Source organism: Brachyistius frenatus, unplaced genomic scaffold (genome assembly GCF_029030835.1).
Source record: "Brachyistius frenatus isolate BFR_SWC_R1_liver_20210118 unplaced genomic scaffold, ASM2903083v1 Contig_414, whole genome shotgun sequence".
NCBI classification, from domain to species: Eukaryota; Metazoa; Chordata; class Actinopteri; family Embiotocidae; genus Brachyistius; species Brachyistius frenatus.
In genome coordinates this window covers 167,501-187,300 of record NW_027211013.1, presented here as the reverse complement: position 1 = coordinate 187,300, position 19,800 = coordinate 167,501, and the positions used below count along the sequence as shown (strand labels likewise).

Below are 19,800 nucleotides of genomic sequence, written 5' to 3'. Positions count from 1 at the left end.
CAAATATCGCTCCCACCTCACGATGACAGCCTGCAGTCCTGTGAAGCTCAAAGTCACATCTTACAGCCCTGATATAGAGAAACTTTGCAGAAACAAAAATCACATTAAGCAGGTGAGAACACTATAATTTAATAGGCTGGTATTTTGGAAAAAAAATATTTAGCTTAGATCCTGAACTGATGTAGTTGTTTTTATGTTCAGGCGCGACGGTTGATGCCTGTAAGTGGCTGAGGGGAAAAAAGAAGAGGATGACAGCGCACTGAAATGGACTTTAGTCTTACTTCAGTACAAACTGGCCTATTTTTTATGTTTACTCTTTTTAAGATATTAAGCTGCAGCTATGTTATATTCATTTCAAAGTAGGCTATTTTTTATTTAATATCTTTTCCACAAACATGAGGACCCAAATAGACCTGCATAGTTCTGTGTTTAATTCACAAGTGTTGTCAGGATCACTGTCTGTCCCTGGTGTGTCTCCCTCTCTTTTGTCCCCGATCACCTCTCCTCATGTGTGCTGTCAGTCCCTTGTCTGTTTGTTATTGTGTCCCCATGTGTTCTGTGTCCTCCTCTCCCCGCCTCCTGTCACCTCCCATGGCCACACCCCTCACTGGTCTGAGCAGCTGCTACCACTCTCAGTGATCACCACCTGCAGGTGGCTCATTTCACTGATCACCTCCCTGGACTATATGAACCCGGTTTCTGCAGTTATTAGTTGTCGGTCCATTCTGTGAGTGAGAGGTTGTCACTGCCATTCATACCAGTCTGTCTGCTCCCAGTCAGTGCTACTAGTCAGTGCTACTAGTCAGTGCTACCCGGTCACTCCAGTACCCAGTCTGCTGCGGCTCACTGTGGAGGACCTCGGGATTCCCCCAGTGGAGCCACGTCCCCGCTGTGTTCAGCCTGCCTGTCTGTCTGCCTGCTGCCTGTCTGTCTGCCTGCTGCCGTGTCTCCGGCTCCCTCCCAGACTTTGCCTGGACCAGAGCTGGTGGTGTTCACACCAGCTGGCTTCGCCCCGGTGAGACATTGTGTTGTTCAAGTGTTCCCTTTATTTTTTGGAGCATTGTATATTTTAATACAGACACACAGTGATCCAGACGGTGGTATTTTTGATCATTTATTCCAAGAAAAGTTGTCGTTTATTTACAGCAAAAAAACCTGATCATCTAATGGCTCCTGTCAGCTTCGATAAGAAAAACATTTTTACACAACATCTGAAAGACATGTCTGTACACACTGGAAATATGCACTAAAAGAAGGAGTTGGAGATGTTGCTGAACGGTCGGCTGTGTTCAGTGTTTCGTGAGGCAGTGAACCGTCTTGCATAGTGTCAAGTGTTTTCAAGTGGAATCTATGGAGTCTGCAGAGTTAAAGAGAGACAGCGACAGCAGAGCGAGCGAGGTCCTCCGGTAGCTCCTCTTCTACCAAACACGTCTTGTGGGTTTAATGCTGAAAGAAACTCGTCTGCAAGGTTCAACATCCTAAAAACTGGTTTTATATGTTAGCAAAGAAACAAAAACTAAAACGCTGTCATATTTGAACAGTAACAGCTGAAAGCACACATCCGCTCTGCTTGCTTCCACTCGTGCCTCTTCAACACTTGTTCCGTTTAGTGTCGACTTAGTTCAACCGAATCTCGACTTCGACCTGCAGTCGCCTACAAACGCTTTAATCGCTGCTGTAAAAGCGTGAAAAATAAGAGTTCGATCGGTACGAACAGCCGCCAGGAGAGAAGACGCCGCACATGTCGCTATAAAAGGAGAAGAAGCTCGGTGTTAGTCGAAGCTACGCAAAAACAGCACGACAGAATCGGTGGGAGGTTTTTCAAAATAAAAGAGGTTGAGGCTGAGGTAAAAAAAAGTCTATCGCACTCGTTATGAACAGCTGAGAAGATGCTGCTGCTAAAGAGACTGTAGAAGGTAGAGATGATGCTGAGGTAGGACCACCAACCTACGACTGATCTGAAGAGGAACGCTCAGCAGGAGGAGCTCCTCTGTGATTTCTGTCTCCATGGAAACCCTCACTATGTTCTGTGCACACCGCTAGTGAACAGACAGGAAGTGCTGGGATGGTTCTGGAAGGAAGCTGCAGCCACAGACGGCCCGACACTGCTCTGGTGTTCCTGGAAACGAGCCCGTTACACACGATTCGTTTCCCACCAATCAGAAGCCTGGAAACTCTGGCGGAGGCGGCGTGCACGCCTCACAGGACGTTGGAGAGACATCTGAATGTGTCGCACCATTAAAAACATTCAGGACACGCTCACGAGTCCACGCGTGTTCACAACACACACGCTCCGTACAGGCGGTCGGTCCAACAGGAACTCTTTGGATCAAACAGGAAGTGGCGCCCGGTGACAGACGGAGGACTTCCTGCTGGACAGATTTGGTTCTGAGAGTAAAACCTTCTCTTCACGTGTGTCAGCATATGATTGTCTTTCAGAGAGTGTGTGTGTGTGTGTGTGTGTGTGTGTGTGTGTGTGTGTGTGTGTGTGTTTCCCTGTCACCCACATCATCATCATCATCATCATCATCGTCTGGTTTTAGGATCCAATCGCACTTGGTGTGAGCTGTCTTTAAGGCACGAGCTTGTGTGTGTCGTTGTGTTGCCATGGTGACCCGTGTGTGTCACAGTCGGTACGGTACAGACACGGAGGAAGAGCAGGTCGATGCTGAGGCTGCAGGAGAGGAAACATCTGCACACTCACGCACTGAAACCGGACCGGACCGACCTGCACGCTGCTCCTGTCCATCATCATCGTCGTCGTCTTCCTCTAATCATGATTGTGGATTCTTCACAGTTCAGTTTGTCAGAGTCCTTTTTTTTTTTTTTTCCTCCACTGGACTCCAACGTTCACGTCGTAAACCAAGCTGCAGAGACAGAAGGTCAAAGGTCAAAGACAACAAGAACAACACTGGTTCATCATGTCCTCCCTGATCAGACGTGGAGGAGCAGCTGAGTCCATCAGAGGACACGTGTCACTTCCTGCCCGCTGCTCTTTATTATTATTTTTTTTTTAATTATTTTATTTCTTTTATGCTTTTTTTTCTTTCATGTGCAATACAGTTGATTGACAGACATTATTAAAGAGTGAAGTGTCATGAAGTCCCTCCAGGATTTCACACCGTTATTTTGTGGTTGTTTTGATTAAAAAAATATATATTTTGCAGCAGATTTTGTTTTGAATTGCTTTGTAATTTGTGGAGTTTTAAGTGAGTTTTTTTTCTGTAAAATTGTTGGAATTAGAAAAAAGCACTATGTGATAAAGTAATAAATCTGTAATCACTTCCTGTGATAATAATCCTGCTGCACATCACATATTGTAGTTCTCATCTTTTTATTTATTGAACTTGGAGAACCATGGAGATAAAAGGTCCTAAAAGGTCCTAGAAGCTGCGTATGTTTCCAGAACAGAGCGTCTGTGACTGGAATATAGAAACAAGGACTACATCAGCCTTTCAAAATAAGAGCTTTAGATGCTGTTTAATTCATGTTCATTCAACACATAGACCTGCTGGATGAAACCAACACAGAGGAGCAGGACCTGCCTGAACAGAACCACCAGCTGTGTCTCTGCTACCTGCAGCCCAGTACCGACAGTACTTCCTGCTGGAGCATTGGTCCGGTCCTGCGCTCTAATAATAGGCCCGGCTGACATGCGACAGCTCCCACAGTTCCTCCGGTCACAGGTTGCATAACATGGCAGCAGCACACGGCTTAACACGCATGTTGGAGACCGAGTGCTGATGTCACTGAGCCGGCCGTGTGACGGTGAACATAGACGGTGTCGAGAACAGACGCAGCTTTAAATCTGCAGCTTTCAGCAGTTTCCATGGTTTTCATCTGCCGCTCATTAACGACCCACGAATGCTTTAAATGAACGGCAGAGAATAATTTCTGTCGACGTGCAGCATGATGTCATTAAACTTTAATTACATCACGCAGCAGCAGATGGTGGTTTAATAAGAGCACAAAGCTTTGACAAATCATTATTATTATATGTATTATTACATCTGATCCTCGCCATCAGTGACCTGACTGCACCACAGACCTGTCAATTAAACAGACACGCCCCCAAAAACAGGTCTTCTTGAATCTTCTTTTCTAATGAATGAGGGATTATTTTCAGATGGACCTCCAGAAAACGAACCCCAGGTTGTTAAAGGTCATTAAAAGTTGACCATTATCTGATGTTTTTCTGTCCGTGCTGCTGCAGGATCACATCTCAACTTCCACTATGTACTGAACAGTTTTCATGAACACCAGTTAAATGGAATGTTTCTTTTGGTGCCTCAAACCACAGAGAGCTTGTAAAAACCAACACTCCCTCTCTGACTGGTAATCACAGACCTCCCCCCTCCCCTCCACTCCCCCACAGATACCGGTCTCTGCTGGTTTTTAACGAGGGGGTCCACTTCTGGGTTACGCAACAAAGAACGGCAACATTCAGACCTCAGAACACAAACTGTGACTGTTCGGACTGTCTGGATGTAAAGACAAGGACAGGACACACATGGCAGCACAGTACCACCACCACCACCACCACCACCACCATCACTGATCAACTCACTGTTCTACTTTTTTAACTGTAGTCTCTCCTGTTAACAAAACACAGACTGGATATAAAAGAGTTCGTAGCTTCAGGTCTGTAAAACGGTTCTGATGCAGAAGTGTCTTCAGCTGCAATACCAGCGAGTGCCACTAGAGGTCGGCTCCAAAAAGCCTCCGGCTCCATAGACTCCCATTCAACTTCTCTCATCAAATCCAAAGTGAATAAAATGTGTCCATCAGTTATCTCGGTGTTGTTAGCTAAAGTCACTCCTTCTTCTTAGTTTTCTGGAGGTCCATCTGAAAATAATCCCTCATTCATTAGAAAAGAAGATTCAAGAAGACCTGGTTTTGGGGGCGTGTCTGTTTGATTGACAGGCCTGTGGTGCAGTCAGGTTACAGCTATCGGTGGGCAGACGGGGACAACAAACAAAGTACAACAGTTCTTTAAATTCCTCTTTATCACTATTTAACTCTGTTTTATATGACAAACTTTATTTTCTGATATTTTCTGTGAAAAAGCACTTCCGCCATTGTCCAATGTCTCCAATCTGACCAATCAGACGGCTTCGTTCAAATCTCCAGAGACGGCAGATAAAGATGTGAATGAGGTCATGTCTCCATCTTAGGTACTTATGCCCTCTTTTAACCTCTTTTGTTCCTGTTTCGTCCCAACCACACTGAATCGTGCAACAGCTGCTGACTCCGCCCCTTTTCATCTATTATTTACAGATCAGAATGAACCCATTCGTCAACACACATCCCACCGATAACGTGGAGAGTCCCCCGAACCAGAACCGGGTTGGGCGCCTGCAGCGAGCCGTGACCGCGAGGAGCCTCCAACACATTAGATCCAACACGGCCGCCATGAACGGACAGCAGAGTGAAAGAGATGTGGACCCGTGTTGTTCTGCAGAACCGAGGGGTGACGGGGTTCGCTGGATCCATTACAAACGATCACAAACTGGAGATTATTAAAAAGATTAAAGATGGCGTCATATTTCTGAACCGTGTTAAGCGGTGAACAAACAGATCAGGGAGGTGTTTCTCCGGATCGTCTGCGTAGGAACTGGTTCTTGCGGTTCTGGTGCAGAAGCCCGAGGGCCCGGAGGAACTGTTTACAAGCCTCTCAGTCACTCGCTGCTTGCTTTAACAGCCGGATTACATAAGACGATGTGCTCATCACACCCGCTCATAAAGGTGGTCTCTGCTCCGCGGACCCCCCGCTGACCGAGCCTCTCAGAACATAGCGTTCCCTGCAGACCCAACCGCTTCATTTCCTGCAGAGCAGAACCATCTGAGACGCCACCGGCTTCAACAGGAGCCCCATGCAGGCAGGAACCTCCAACCTGCTCCGGGGCAGCAGCGGGATCATTACGGTGCGTGGAGGCATTCCTGCGAGGACAACGCCCTGAAAGCACCTCCCTCGGCTTGCAGGAAGATTGTTCACACTGTCAGTAAATAAATAAATACATTTAAAAAAAGGATTCCCACAGTGAGGAGGACACGTGGGAGGGCCGAGGCTTACAGCACCGTGGCCTGGTTTAGACAGAGGCGGCACACGGCTGGCACGCACAGAGGACAAAATGTTCCCGACCAAAGCCTCCATAAGCCCTGTACCAGGAGGGGGGAGGAGGAGGGGGGGGGGGGGGGGGGGGCATCAAACACAACAAATACCATCACCATGAAACTGTGATGGTGATAAATAAAACATTTCAGAGGGACTTCTCTTCCTCTTTCGTGTAACTGAATTTAATGTCACAATAATGCTATTTTTTGTGAAATAGAAGAGTATTACTCACCATAAAACAATTAAATTACAACCCCACTCAGGTTACTACCAACTATCCATGGGGCATTTTAAAATTATTGAAAAGAGATTAAATCATAAAAACACATAATTTACGCAACTATCATCTTAGTTTCCCTTTTTTTTTAAGGCGCCTGGTAATAACGCATCACTTCCACCAGCAGGTGGCGGTAATGCACCTAAAAGCTGTTTGCCAACTGCTGTTGAGCGGAAATAGAATAATAAGTAAGGATGGAATAGTTCTCGTGAGAAGTCGACCCACAGGTCATCTCACTTTATCACCAAAACTAACTGCTTATTTCCAATCATGAGGCTCCGCCCCCTCTCCTCTCCATCAAAACAAATTGCTGCTCCACCACAACAACAGGAAGTGCCGGGGTTTGTGGGAAATGTGGTCTTCTGATGGAACGAGGAACATGTTAAATGAGTTTTCTCCACTTCCAGCTGGAAGAGACTAAACTTAGTTTCAGTGTTGAATGAACATGAATTAAACAGCATCTAAAGCTCTTATTTTGAAAGGCTGATGTAGTCCTTGTTTCTATATTCCAGTCACAGATGGTCTGTTCTGGAAACATACGCAGCTTATAGAACCTTTTTGTAACTTATGGGTCAATAATTAAGTAAAAAAAAAAGATTAGAAGTAAGATATTTGTGATGTGCAGCACTCGACTTGCAATTCTTGTCAAATTCCCGTAATTTTACAAAAAAAACTCTGCAAATTACATCAAAATTTTGTAGAAAATCTGCCTTAAACTCAAAAGATTTTGATCAAAACAATCACAAAAACACTCTGTGAAATCCTGGAGGGACTGGATGTTTATTTTACAAAAGGAAAATCAGTAAAATGCTGATTTTACTGACACAACGATCAAAGGAGGTGAAAGCAGAAGCAAGCTGAGGCCTCCGACCCGGTTCTGTGTGTTGGACCTCGGTGCTGGTCTGAGTCCGGTCACCGACGTCAGCAGTTAACCAGCTCCTGATATAAATAACCCCCACCCCACCCCCCGTGTGTTTACAGCCTCTAATCCTTCCCTCCAACAGATGACAGGTTTTCCCATTGAACCAGCGTCGGCCTTTAGGCCTGTTGCGTAACCTGCCATCCCATCACGAACGAGGCCAATCGGAGGCAGCGGCCGAAACACGCAGCTGCATCTTCAGAGCGCCGCCCTCCCACTGCACTGACAGCTGGAAGGTGCTGCGTCACGGGGCGAGGTCTCCACGGGCCGGGACAATGAAGGGTTAACGGGGAGCCGGCGGTCCAACGAAAGTCAGCCGAGTTGAAATTGAAACAAACGGCCGGTCGGGTCAGCGAGCATCAACTCAAGACGTTGATGGCTACGAGCAGTTTCTGCTCCAGATAGCAAACTGAGACGATTAGCATCTTGGAGAGCTGCAGAAAAAGTTGCTTCCTGCTGGGAGGGGCTGTTTGTTTTGGGGGAGGGGTGTCCCTCCTCAGACAGAGCAGGTGGAGTTAGGATTTCCTTTCCCTAAATCTGTGCTGTGGTTTAAATGGTAAATAGTCTGTACTTGTATAGTTTTATCACCTTTTGGTCTCAAAGTACTTTCACATGTTTTTCCATTCACACACTAATGAGACAGATCACCATGTAAGGTGCTGCCATCAGGAGAACATTCACACACCGATGGTTCACCATCAGGAGAACATTCACACGCCGATGGTTCACCATCAGGAGAACATTCACACGCCGATGGTTCACCATCAGGAGAACATTCACACGCCGATGGTTCACCATCAGGAGAACATTCACACGCCGATGGTTCACCATCAGGAGAACATTCACACGCCGATGGTTCACCATCAGGAGCAACTTAGGGTTCAGTGTCTTGCTCAAGGACACTTAGACATGTGGACAGGAGGAGCTGGGGATTGAACCACCAACCTTCTGATTAGTTCAACCCACTCTACCGACTGAGCCACAGCCCCCCCTAAGAGATGTGTTTAGTTTAGAGATGTGAATCAGATCTGTAAATGTACATGACTGACAGGTGACAGGAGGAGGAGTCAGCAGTGCTCCTGTATCCATGTACAAAACACACAACTTACATTTTACAAAAGCTTTATTCTGCAGTTTATCTATTTACACATTAGGTGACCAGAATTACGACCCAGATCGATTAGTCAGCATTTTTTGTTTTACAGTGGTGGTGCGGTTCACTTCTCGTCTGGTGAACGGACCCCAGGTCACTGTGATTAGATGCTCTGTTCACCCTCCATACAGAGTCCTTTGCTGTTGCTCACATCCTACTGGGCGTCAACCTCGGGTTTATTTGAACCAATTAGCATGATTGGTTAACCGAAGTTAACCAATGTCCACCGAAGACTTTTTTCTCCGAGTACAGAATATTTATATTTATTTAATAAACTCCAGCTGCTTAACGAGGTGCTGACCATTCAGCGTTTTACACTCAACACTGTCACCAACTGTCCAATCACAGTGAAGGAGGGGCGGAACAAACACACTTAACCACTGATACTGCTCTCTGATTGGTCCACCCTTCAGACGCTAACAGGAGCTTCATCACCAGACTGAAGCTGTGAGCAGCTGAGCTAGTCATCATATTTAATCCCACTATCGCTGTCGTAGAGATCACATGACCACCAGATCACATGACCGCCAGATCACATGACCTCCAAATCACGTGACCTCCAAATCGCATGACCACCAGATCACATGACCGCCAGATCACATGACCTCCAAATCACGACCTTCACATCACATGACCACGAGATCACATGACCTTCACGTCACATGACCTCCAAATCACAACCTTCACATCACATGACTTTCAGATCACATGACCTCCAAATCACATGACCTTCCACCGGGATGCTCAAAAAAACAACACAAAACCTAAAGCACCTTCATCACATCCCACCACCTCTAAACATAACCTCCTGAATATGAAAATAATCATCAGAACTGACCCGTTCTGATCATCACCGTCGTTTCTCTGTACGACAAACAGTTTTCATCTTCTCGGTGAACTCCCAGCTGACCTCTGCGCTGCCTCCAACATGGAGCAGACATTACATCCCACGTTGTATGAAATAAATCAGAATAATCATCATAATAATAACATATTAGTGGTCCTCCACTACAGCCGAGTTATTACCACGTACCACATGTCCCTGTTTGGGCCCTGAGCATTTATTTTTTCAAACTGCTGAGTCATATAGTGTCTCACAAACATGGTTCAGATATTTCCAGATTCTAGACAATCTCTTCTACACAACTATAAAAAAGACATCTCTACTGACTATATTTAATGGTGACATACATGTAAAAACTCAACAATCTCATGAGACGAAATTACTCCTTTCCTGGATATAATGGCAGATATGCCGTAAGTGTTATTCAAATAAATGATGAAAGACTTGGATAGCCTCGACTGTCCTGAACAAAACAAGATATAACATGACACAACTACCACATGACACAACTACCAGTGGAAACGACACAACTACCAGAGGAAACGACACAACAACCAGTGGAAACGACACAACAACCAGAGGAAACGACACAACAACCAGAGGAAACGACACAACAACCAGAGGAAACGACACAACTACCAGAGGAAACGACACAACAACCAGAGGAAACGACACAACTACCAGTGGAAACGACACAACAACCAGAGGAAACGACACAACTACCAGTGGAAACGACACAACTACCAGAGGAAACGACACAACTACCAGAGGAAACGACACAACTACCAGAGGAAACGACACAACTACCAGAAACGACACAACTACCAGAGGAACGACACAACTACCAGTGGAAACGACACAACTACCAGTGGAAACGACACAACTACCAGAGGAAACGACACAACAACCAGAGGAAACGACACAACAACCAGAGGAAACGACACAACTACCAGTGGAAACGACACAACTACCAGAGGAAACGACACAACTACCAGAGGAAACGACACAACTACCAGAGGAAACGACACAACTACCAGAGGAAACGACACAACTACCAGTGGAAACGACACAACTACCAGAGGAAACGACACAACTACCAGCTGTCTCCACCCTCCTTCATGACCCTAAATGAGTGTTTGCAATAACAATTTACACAACCCTGATCGCTTCTTGTTTATTATCCTCATCAAAATTCATCAAAATTATGCAAAAGTATAAAGTTAGAGCAACAGGAGACCTTTGATGTGTGAAGTTAACGGAATAAAATCACAGTTAAGAAATGAAGAGCTGGAGAATGATTGACAGCTGATGGATGTAAACAGTCATTCAATAAAGTTTTTTTTTTTACAGCTTATTGGTTAAAATCAGATTTCCCTGTCTTGGGCTGGTTGTTGATATATTTTTTTGTCCAATAAATATAATTTGGGAACTAAACTTTTTTGAAGGTGCACGAAAAATACTAAATCTCCTGGTGAGCTTCAGTTTCGCTGCTACGACTCCACCTGAGGAGGAACTCCTCCGCCGTCGGTGTTCCTGCAGCTTGGTGTCGATGTGATCTGCTGTTCGTCCTGCGGTGACGGAGACCGTGAACAGACTTCATCATCAGGTCTGAACCCGTCCCGAGTCCTGAGTCGGCGCTGGCCAGCTCGCACGTTCACCCCGTTAATGCCGTTTCCTCCAGGATGACACGGGAAGCTCTGGCAGCAGCTCAGGGACTATTTAGAGGCCCGGGGCCAACATGTGGCCCGGGCCCCGTCGGAGGCCGTCGGATTGAAGGAGCAGTTTCCTTCATGTGAAGTTATTTATTCCAACGATTATTCCCTTCAGTGTTAAAAACACTGGTGCTCTGCTGACAGCACTGAGGACATCTCCAGGAGGAGGAAACAAAAGCTCAGTCAAATATTAAAAGCTGGATAGGTGTAACACCTTTCAGGGTTTACATCCTCTCACCTCCTGCTTCAGCTCGACCACCGTTACCTGCAGTCGGACACATTTCTCTCCTCCAATGTTCAGTTTGGTCTGCTTATAAAGTGGTTTTATAGAATGTGGATGAACAAGTTGTGACTAAAAATACAGAAAAAGAACTGAAATCAACCTTTAAGAAAGAAACATGTCAGAAAACATCAGGGAGGAGATCTTTTACTCGCTGACCGCATCTTAAAGACAGAAATGAACCAAACAACCGCTAACAGCCATCACTGAGACACCAGGACACCACTGGACTGAAACACATCTGCAGCTGCAGCAGGACCAGCAGAACAACAGAACCAGCAGGACCAGCAGGACCAACAGAACCAGCAGAACCAGCAGGACCAACAGAACCAGCAGAACTAACAGGACCAGCAGAACCAGCAGGACCAACAAGACCAACAGGACCAGCAGAACCAGCAGGACCAGCAGGACCAACAGAACGCTCACATATGAACTTCTGATTGATGGCATGTTCCTGTCAGACTGACGGCTGCAGAGCAACGACACTCAAACAAACAGTGCTCTCTAAAACTGAAGTGTAGTTCAGATGCTTTAAAAGTAGTTATTAAAAACATTTTGAACACTGGAGCTTCAACTTGAAACATAACTTAAGACACAAACAGCAACAGATGTGGAACTTAACTAGAATTATTGTTCCCAAAGCGTCACAGCTGCAATAAAAACAGTGTTATTCACTGTTTTTATTGCAGCTGTGACGCTTTATCAACTTATATCATTCATCTATTTTAACTTTCTTCTCTACGGTTTTAATTTCAGGGAGTGATTTTGTTATGTTGTTGTCTTGCAAAGCAGAACACTGACAATTGTGGTTCTTTTTTTATCTATGAAGTCTAAGGCCTTTGAAAAAATGTTGATTTCTTCAGGACTTACTTCTACTAATAATTATTATTATTATTATAAAACCAACATACAAGAAAAAAAGACTTCTATCATCGTACTGAATTTGTTTCGGCAGATGTCTGATTTCAGGTATCAGAACCAGATCAGAACTGAAAAGAAGTAGATTGTAGAATCATGATTAAAAAAAAAAGGCCTCTTTCTTCATGTCAGTCGGTTTTAAAGATAATTTATTAAACACCCTTTTTAAAGTGATAACCTGCCTTCACCAGTAGCTGGTTACGGAGTGAGGGACGTTGCAGGCGCTGACCCAGACAGACGAGGCGGGTGGAGTCAGCTGAAAGGAAGATTAGCGGTTTCTAGCCGCGGGTTACCGGCGGTCAGCGTTCCTGTTGGAGCGTCCCGTTAACTCCCACTAATCACTGCAGTACCTCCACCTGCTGCCCCTCCCCCCGCTGCCCCTCCAGCTCGCTGACAGGACGTCACGGAGGAGTTAACTGCCGAGTGGCGTAAAAACTCCAGCTTCTTCTGTTGCACGAAAGCAGTTCAATATTTCTATTAATACACCGAAAGAAAAATACAAACACAACACTTTCCTTTTTACTCCCGTTCCTCATGTAAAAGATCTCATCATAAAGGCTTTTATGCACACAAAAAAGTTTATTTAAAATTATTTCCAGTTAAAATCTGTCAATGAGCGCTTCACTTCTGCCAAGACAACCTGGCAGGTGAAAGGCTTCGAGAACAATCGGTTTATCTGAGAAAAGTCTCTTTCTTTTGTTGAGTTTGTGACCAAACTTTGAGAGAAATAAACCTTTTTTTGAACAAAGAAGATCTTTGACTTCAACATGAAAACTAAAGTGTTGTGTTTTTGAAGAGTGACATTGAGAAGTAATAAAGGAAATGGAGCTCACCTGGGAAAGTAGGCGGTCCCTTCTTTGATTGATTAGGGTGGAATAAAGGAGGGGTGTCGGGGACGTGGGGGCGGGGTCACGCGGCACACGTGACTTGGTCCATCCGCAACTCCAGCTGGAAGGCGTCCGGTCGGTCCTGAGGGTTGACGGCGAGCATGTCCTGCAGGAGCTTCTTCACGCCCTCAGACATGGAGCTGCGGGCCTTCTGGGGGATGTGCAGCACCATCTTGGGGTTCTCCAGCAGCGCCTCCCCGACCGGAACGATCTCCGAGCCCTGCCGGATGTAGGTGCCCAGCAGCTCGCGCTTGGACTCGGCGTCGATGAAGGTGATGCGCTCGATCATGGCCCAGATGATGATGCCCAGGGCGAAGATGTCGGCCTTGGCGGTGTAGTGGCCCTCCCACACCTCGGGGGCCATGTAGAAGTCCGAGCCGCACGCCGACGACAGCCAGAACTTGTTGATGTTCACCATGTTGTCCTGGTTGCTGCCCTTGCTGCCGGCTCCGGCCGCAGGACGCTCCTCAACGTTCTTGGAGCTCAGGGCAGCGCAGACTTTACTCAGGCCGAAGTCAGCCACTTTCAGAACCGGAGCGCCGGACTTCTGGGAGATGAGGATGTTGTCCGGTTTCAGGTCGCGGTGGACGATGTTGTTCTTGTGCAGGAAGGCGACAGCGCTCGTCAGCTGGCGCATGAAGCTCCTGTTGGTCTGAGGGTCCGGCCGGCGCGACAGGATGTACTGGTTGAGGTCGCCGCCTTCACAGAACTCCATGACGAACCACAGGTAGCACGGCTCCTCCGGGTAACCCAGGATGCGCTCGCCTGCAGCGGGCAGATGAAGGAGGACGATTAGTGAGAATACAGCTGAGAACATTTAGTCTCTTTATTCAGCCTGAAAACACAGAGGAGCTCTGTGGAAGAACCATCAAACACTCACTACATCCTTCAATCTAATCTCACTCCTGTGAAGTCACGTACTGAAACCACTTCAGCCCAGCTTAGATAGAGAATATATCCCCGAAGGTTTGAGGAGTAGAAACGTGTTGCAGAGCAACTTTAGGAGGAAGGAGAAGCATCATGGTGGTTTGACATAAAGCAGATAATATCAGTCTGGTCCAGGTTTCAACCTCAAACCTTTACAGACTGATGTGTTTACTTCAGAAGCAGCAGGAGGTTGTTGCTCCCAGCTGATTGTCCTGAGGACCCCGGGGCCCTCACAGGGAGGACAAGGTCCAGGGAGGTCCTGGAAGTACGCCTCCAGATAAACTGCGTTCTGATTTGATGCTTTAGAAATCTAAATAAACTGAATTGTGATCCATTTATTCAGATGAAGAGCAGATAAACACACTAATTACAAAGGCTTTCACAGTAAAGCTGTTTGCCCTGGTGTCATTGTTAACAGCCTGGTGTGACCACGCCCACTCTCACAAAGTCCACCACCTGATTCCTCCCTCTGATGTCAAACAGGCTTTCAGAGGGTCCACTACCCCCCCCCCCTCACACACACCCTCCCCCGAGCTGCTGACATGTTAAAAACAGGGTTAAGAAGATGTAAAGATATAAAGCAAAGAGGGCATATAGGTTACAAACCAGTCCTTCACAGCTATACTCAAATCCTACATGCTGAGTCATCACTGGATGGAAGCAGAGGAAGCAGCTCAGGATGAATATTTCATTTCAGGAGCCCAAATGGTGACACTTACATAACCAGCAAGCTACAATAAGAAAAACAAGTAAAGCCTGACTAGATTAAAGCTCCGGATATCAAACCGCGCTGATAGCTCAACACTTTTCAGTTGAATCAAGTCATAATTAACAGCTTCCACCTTCATCTATTACTCCTGCTGATCAATAACAAAGGAAGTGAAAAGTAGGTCAAACTGGACTGATCACAACAATCACACAAAAACGTGTTAATCTTTCACTTTCTGCCACAGCGTGACGTCATAATATTTCTTGTTACGCAACAATATTGTGGTTTAATGTGTGAATTTGTCATTTTAAAGCAGCGTGTAAACATGCTGCCAAATAGTACACCGTGTTCTCTGGTGAGGAGACACGGTGTACTCGGAGACGCCTATGGACGACGTATGGCGGCGTCTCACACACACGCACAGAGACACACACACGCACAGAGACACACACACGCACACACACGCACAGAGACACGCAGAATAAATCATTCGTAGTGAATCCATCTCGGGTTTAATTCGCACGTTGCACGTGTTTCGGTCAGAAGGAGTCAAGCCGTCCATGTGAGCCAGATTTCGGTTCGTGATGTCGGTAACTACACCGACGATGAGACCGCAACCTGCAGCTGCGGGTCTTCTTCTCTGTGTGCTTTAATAAACCAGATAAACTCGCACGAACTGCATCATCTGTGTATTTGCATGCGTTCATTGGAGGAAATGAAGCGTTTTAAAGTCTAGTTTGTGAAAACAGGACGTGGCTGAGCCTCTAGTGCTCCTCAGGGCTGCTGAAGTTCAAGTGAAATCACGACAGCTCGCAAAGGTCCACTAAGGCCGGTTCTGGAGACACCTCCGGGTTAAAGGGCTCTTTAAGACGAACAAAGAGCGAGTACCTTTCAGCGAGGTCTCCACCAGCCGCAGGTACTGGTTGGACTTCTTGTTCCCGTGGCTCATCTTCTGGGCCAGGCCGTTCCTCTGCAGGACGCACTCCTCCAGCTGGACCACGTTCTGGTGCCGGTTCTCCAGGCTCGTCAGAGCCCAGAACTCCGCCAGGGCCAGCTCCACGTTTTCCGGGGCGTCGCACTGGAGCCTCTTCACGGCCACCCGGGCCCCTGTTTTCCGGGCTATCGCCTCGTACACCACCCCGTAGCTGCCGCGGCCCACCTCCCGCAGCAGGCTGTAGCGGGGCGACACCACCAGGGAGGGCTCCAGCTGCTCGTTCCGGAGGAAGTTGATGGAGAAGCAGTCCTCGTCGTCCTCCTCCACCTCCATGGGCTCGTTGCGGTTGTTGTTCTCCACCCTGAGCGAGCGGAGGACTTTGCCGGCCTCCCGCTTCATCTTCCCGGCCACGGTCCGCCTGCAGCCCCGCGCACCGCCGCTTACCTTCCTTCTCTTCCTCCCGTCGCAAATATCCATAACTTCTTTTTTGTCGAAAGTAAGCATGAAGGGAGGCCGTGTTTCTCTTTCATTACTCGACCTATGAACGAGTCAAGTTTGACGCCTGACGTCCGCGGGCCTGTCGTCGGGAGAGGTCGGAGCCAGCCTGTCGTCGGTTCGGTGGAAGTGTTCGGTTCACCGTGAGCCCGCCGCCCGTCCCGCTGTACCGAGCCAGTACCGAGCCGCTACGAGCCGCTCCGAGCCGGTACCGAGCCGCTACGAGCCGGTACCTTCACGTTAATCTCACAAACAAAATGTTCCAGCTCTCCCAGGGAACAGAGGGCGGGGCTTCTTCTGCTGCTCCGCCGCGCGCTGATTGGCCGAGAGAGAAAACAGCTCGCGGAGGTCCCCGGATGTTGGACAATATCGCGAGCACGCTACGTTTGTTTTTATTTTGAAAAGTGACCGGTGTCACGGTGCGGACGGTTAAAGGTGCTCCTTCTGAGCGGACGGGCTGAACTGTGTTCTCCATCCGCGCCGAGCCGGTCCGCGGCAGCGTGGACTTTACACGTGCGCTCAGGCATTTACAGAGCCCCAGTGTTACACGTGCGTCACAGAGGCCGTGGACAGACAGCCGGGTGTTTCAGGACGGAGACTACTGTGGAGGACAGGAAGGTTGCCTTCAGGATCACTGAACACGTGGTTGGGTCGGGCACCAAAGTTACTTGGTGAGGAAAAGATTTCATGTCACTGTCTGGCAGACATCCAATCCCGGTCTCCATGGTGACAGTCTGGTGTTATATACCCTCAGACCACCTCCACCCTAAACACACTGGAGCAGATATCGACTTCCAAATGCTGCTGGCGGCCTACTGCCGTGCAACCACTGCATCTCAGTGTGGTACAATGGTACGGACGAAGAAAGTCCTGCAGAGAGCAGGTAACCAGCAGGAGGTCCTCGCTGCTCACTGGCCTCCCTCCACAACACCGCCACTTCCTGCTTCCTCAGCAGCATCATCGAGGACTCCACACATCCCGGACTCCACACATCCCCCGCACCACCTGTTTCAACTGTTGCCCTACGACAAACGCAAATTTAATTTTGCATGTGCAAAATCTGTATTCTAATGCATCATTTTATGCTGACACTCATATTTTGTTAGTAGCCTATATTTATGTATTTACTTTAAAGACTGGCCTGTGTTTAATATTCCTGTTTTCAGGAAATAGACACGTCGGTCCACCACAGCAAAACGTGAAATAGACACGTCGGTCCACCACAGCAAAACGTGAAATAGACACGTCGGTCCACCACAGCAAAACGTGAAATAGACACGTCGGTCCACCACAGCAAAACGTGAAATAGACACGTCGGTCCACCACAGCAAAACGTGAAATAGACACGTCGGTCCACCACACCAAAACGTGAAATAGACACGTCGGTCCACCACACCAAAACGTGAAATAAACACGTCGGTCCACCACACCAAAACGTGAAATAAACACGTCGGTCCACCACACCAAAACGTGAAATAAACACGTCGGTCCACCACACCAAAACGTGAAATAGACACGTCGGTCCACCACAGCAAAACGTGAAATAGACACGTCGGTCCACCACAGCAAAACGTGAAATAAACACGTCGGTCCATCACAGCAAAACGTGAAATAGACACGTCGGTCCACCACAGCAAAACGTGAAATAGACACATCGGTCCACCACAGCAAAACGTGAAATAAACACGTTGGTCCACCACACCAAAACGTGAAATAGACACGTCGGTCCACCACAGCGAAACGTGAAATAGACACGTCGGTCCACCACAGCAAAACGTGAAATAAACACGTCGGTCCATCACAGCAAAACGTGAAATAGACACGTCGGTCCACCACAGCAAAACGTGAAATAGACACATCGGTCCACCACAGCAAAACGTGAAATAGACACGTCGGTCCACCACAGCAAAACGTGAAATAGACACGCCGGTCCACCACAACAAAACGTGAAATAGACACGCCGGTCCACCACAACAAAACGTGAATAGACACGTCGGTCTACTACAGCAAAACGTGAAATAGACACGCCGGTCCACCACAACAAAACGTGAAATAGACACGCCGGTCCACCACAACAAAACGTGAAATAGACACGTCGGTCCACCACAGCAAAACGTGAAATAGACACGCCGGTCCACCACAACAAAACGTGAAATAGACACGCCGGTCCACCACAACAAAACGTGAATAGACACGTCGGTCTACTACAGCAAACATGAAATAGACACGTCGGTCCACTACCGCAAAACGTGAAATAGACACACAGGTCCACGACAGGAAAACATGAAATAGACACGCTGGTCCACTACCGCAAAACGTGAGACAGCCACGCTTTGGGTTGTCTAGGCGTGAAAGTTACATGTTTTGTTAGCGTGAAACTTACACACGTGAATCTCATGTGATGCGGGATCATGTGACCAAGGTCCCACAACCAAGTACAGTTTTTCTGGCAGTGTTGGGAGGTGGAAGGGGTGTTATGGTGGCGTTAGTCACAGACCTCTTCGGTCCCAACCCCAACCACGTTTTTGCAAAAAGTTTTATTTTTCTGTAAATCATATGACTCAAAACATGCAATAGGTTTAATTTTCATCCACTACAGGAAAACAAATTCTCACGTTTTGCTGTAGTGGACGGGCGTTTCATTTTTAAAATAAAACAAAAACTAAAAACATGGAGGACTTCTGAGTTGGGAAGCCAATGTAAAAAAATTCCTTTTTCTTCTGGGCAGTAGAAAACAAGCAGACACATGTAGACACAGGTGTATCCATGACAATGTGTGCTGCCTGTTAAAGTGTCCGTGGCCTCTGGACTGTGCGGACTCCTCTTCACTCTCCTGAAGGCCTGAAGCCATCAGAACTGAGTAGATCGGAGAGTCTTGTTATTCCCAGCAGCATTAAACCGAATACTGTCAGATAATAACAAACCCTGCTTTTGTGTTAAGCCACACCGTGTTGCATTCATGGCCCTGCATACCAGGCTGGCTGGACTCACAGAGCAGACCCTCCATTGTCACAGCTCAGTGGCCAGTAAAGCTTTGTATCTCTGGTCAAAAGGAGAATTAACTGTGGCTTAGAGTGCTGCACTGCAATCAGCAGGAATCTAACGGAGGACACAACACTTTACAGTTCACTGCACACTGACTTTATCTCTCTGTCCTGAAGTGACCTGCTGGAAGAGGTAATGAGGTTCAGAGCTCTCTGTAGGACAAAAAAAACCAACAATACACATGCATGCTTAGTCATAAAGTAGGCGTGTAGCAGGTTATATCAGCTGTCCATGACTCAGCATGATGGCAGGCCAACATGAGACTTTGCAGGTGTCAGGTTAGTGTCAATGAACTGCTGGGAAACAGGTTTCAACACGTCACTGCTGTCGGCATCTGAAGATCACATCATTTTATCACCACAGTACCACCAGCGTTTCTGCCATGACAGCAGTCACAAGGTTAAAAGGTTAAAATTGTATCATAACATGTCGGTAATTAAAGTGGATCAGGTGTCTGTTTTTATTTTTTGTAGTTCATTATCTCAGTAACTGAAGGACAAATCCTCATCAAACATGACAAGACGATGTCATCCAGAGTAACTATGTGGTTGGATAATAAGTTATTAAGATGTTTAAGACCAAATA

At 47.1% G+C, this 19,800-nt stretch overlaps 1 protein-coding gene across 2 annotated transcripts; it reads right to left on the bottom strand.

Annotated features, from left to right (window-relative positions):
* Positions 1-759: 759 nt before the first annotated feature.
* stk35 (serine/threonine kinase 35) lies at positions 760-16,249 on the bottom strand. Of its 2 annotated transcripts, none has more exons than XM_069725199.1 (3): positions 15,630-16,249; positions 13,052-13,870; positions 760-2,867 (listed from the first exon to the last, which is right to left on the bottom strand). In XM_069725199.1, the coding sequence occupies exons 1-2, from the start codon at positions 16,177-16,179 to the stop codon at positions 13,128-13,130; spliced, it is 1,293 nt and encodes a 430-aa protein (XP_069581300.1). In that variant the 5' UTR covers positions 16,180-16,249; the 3' UTR covers positions 760-2,867; positions 13,052-13,127. The 2 variants fall into 2 exon arrangements, with proteins under 2 accessions (XP_069581300.1, XP_069581301.1); XM_069725200.1 differs by lacking the exon at positions 760-2,867 and adding an exon at positions 12,312-12,692.
* Between the last annotated feature and the right edge of the window lie 3,551 nt (positions 16,250-19,800).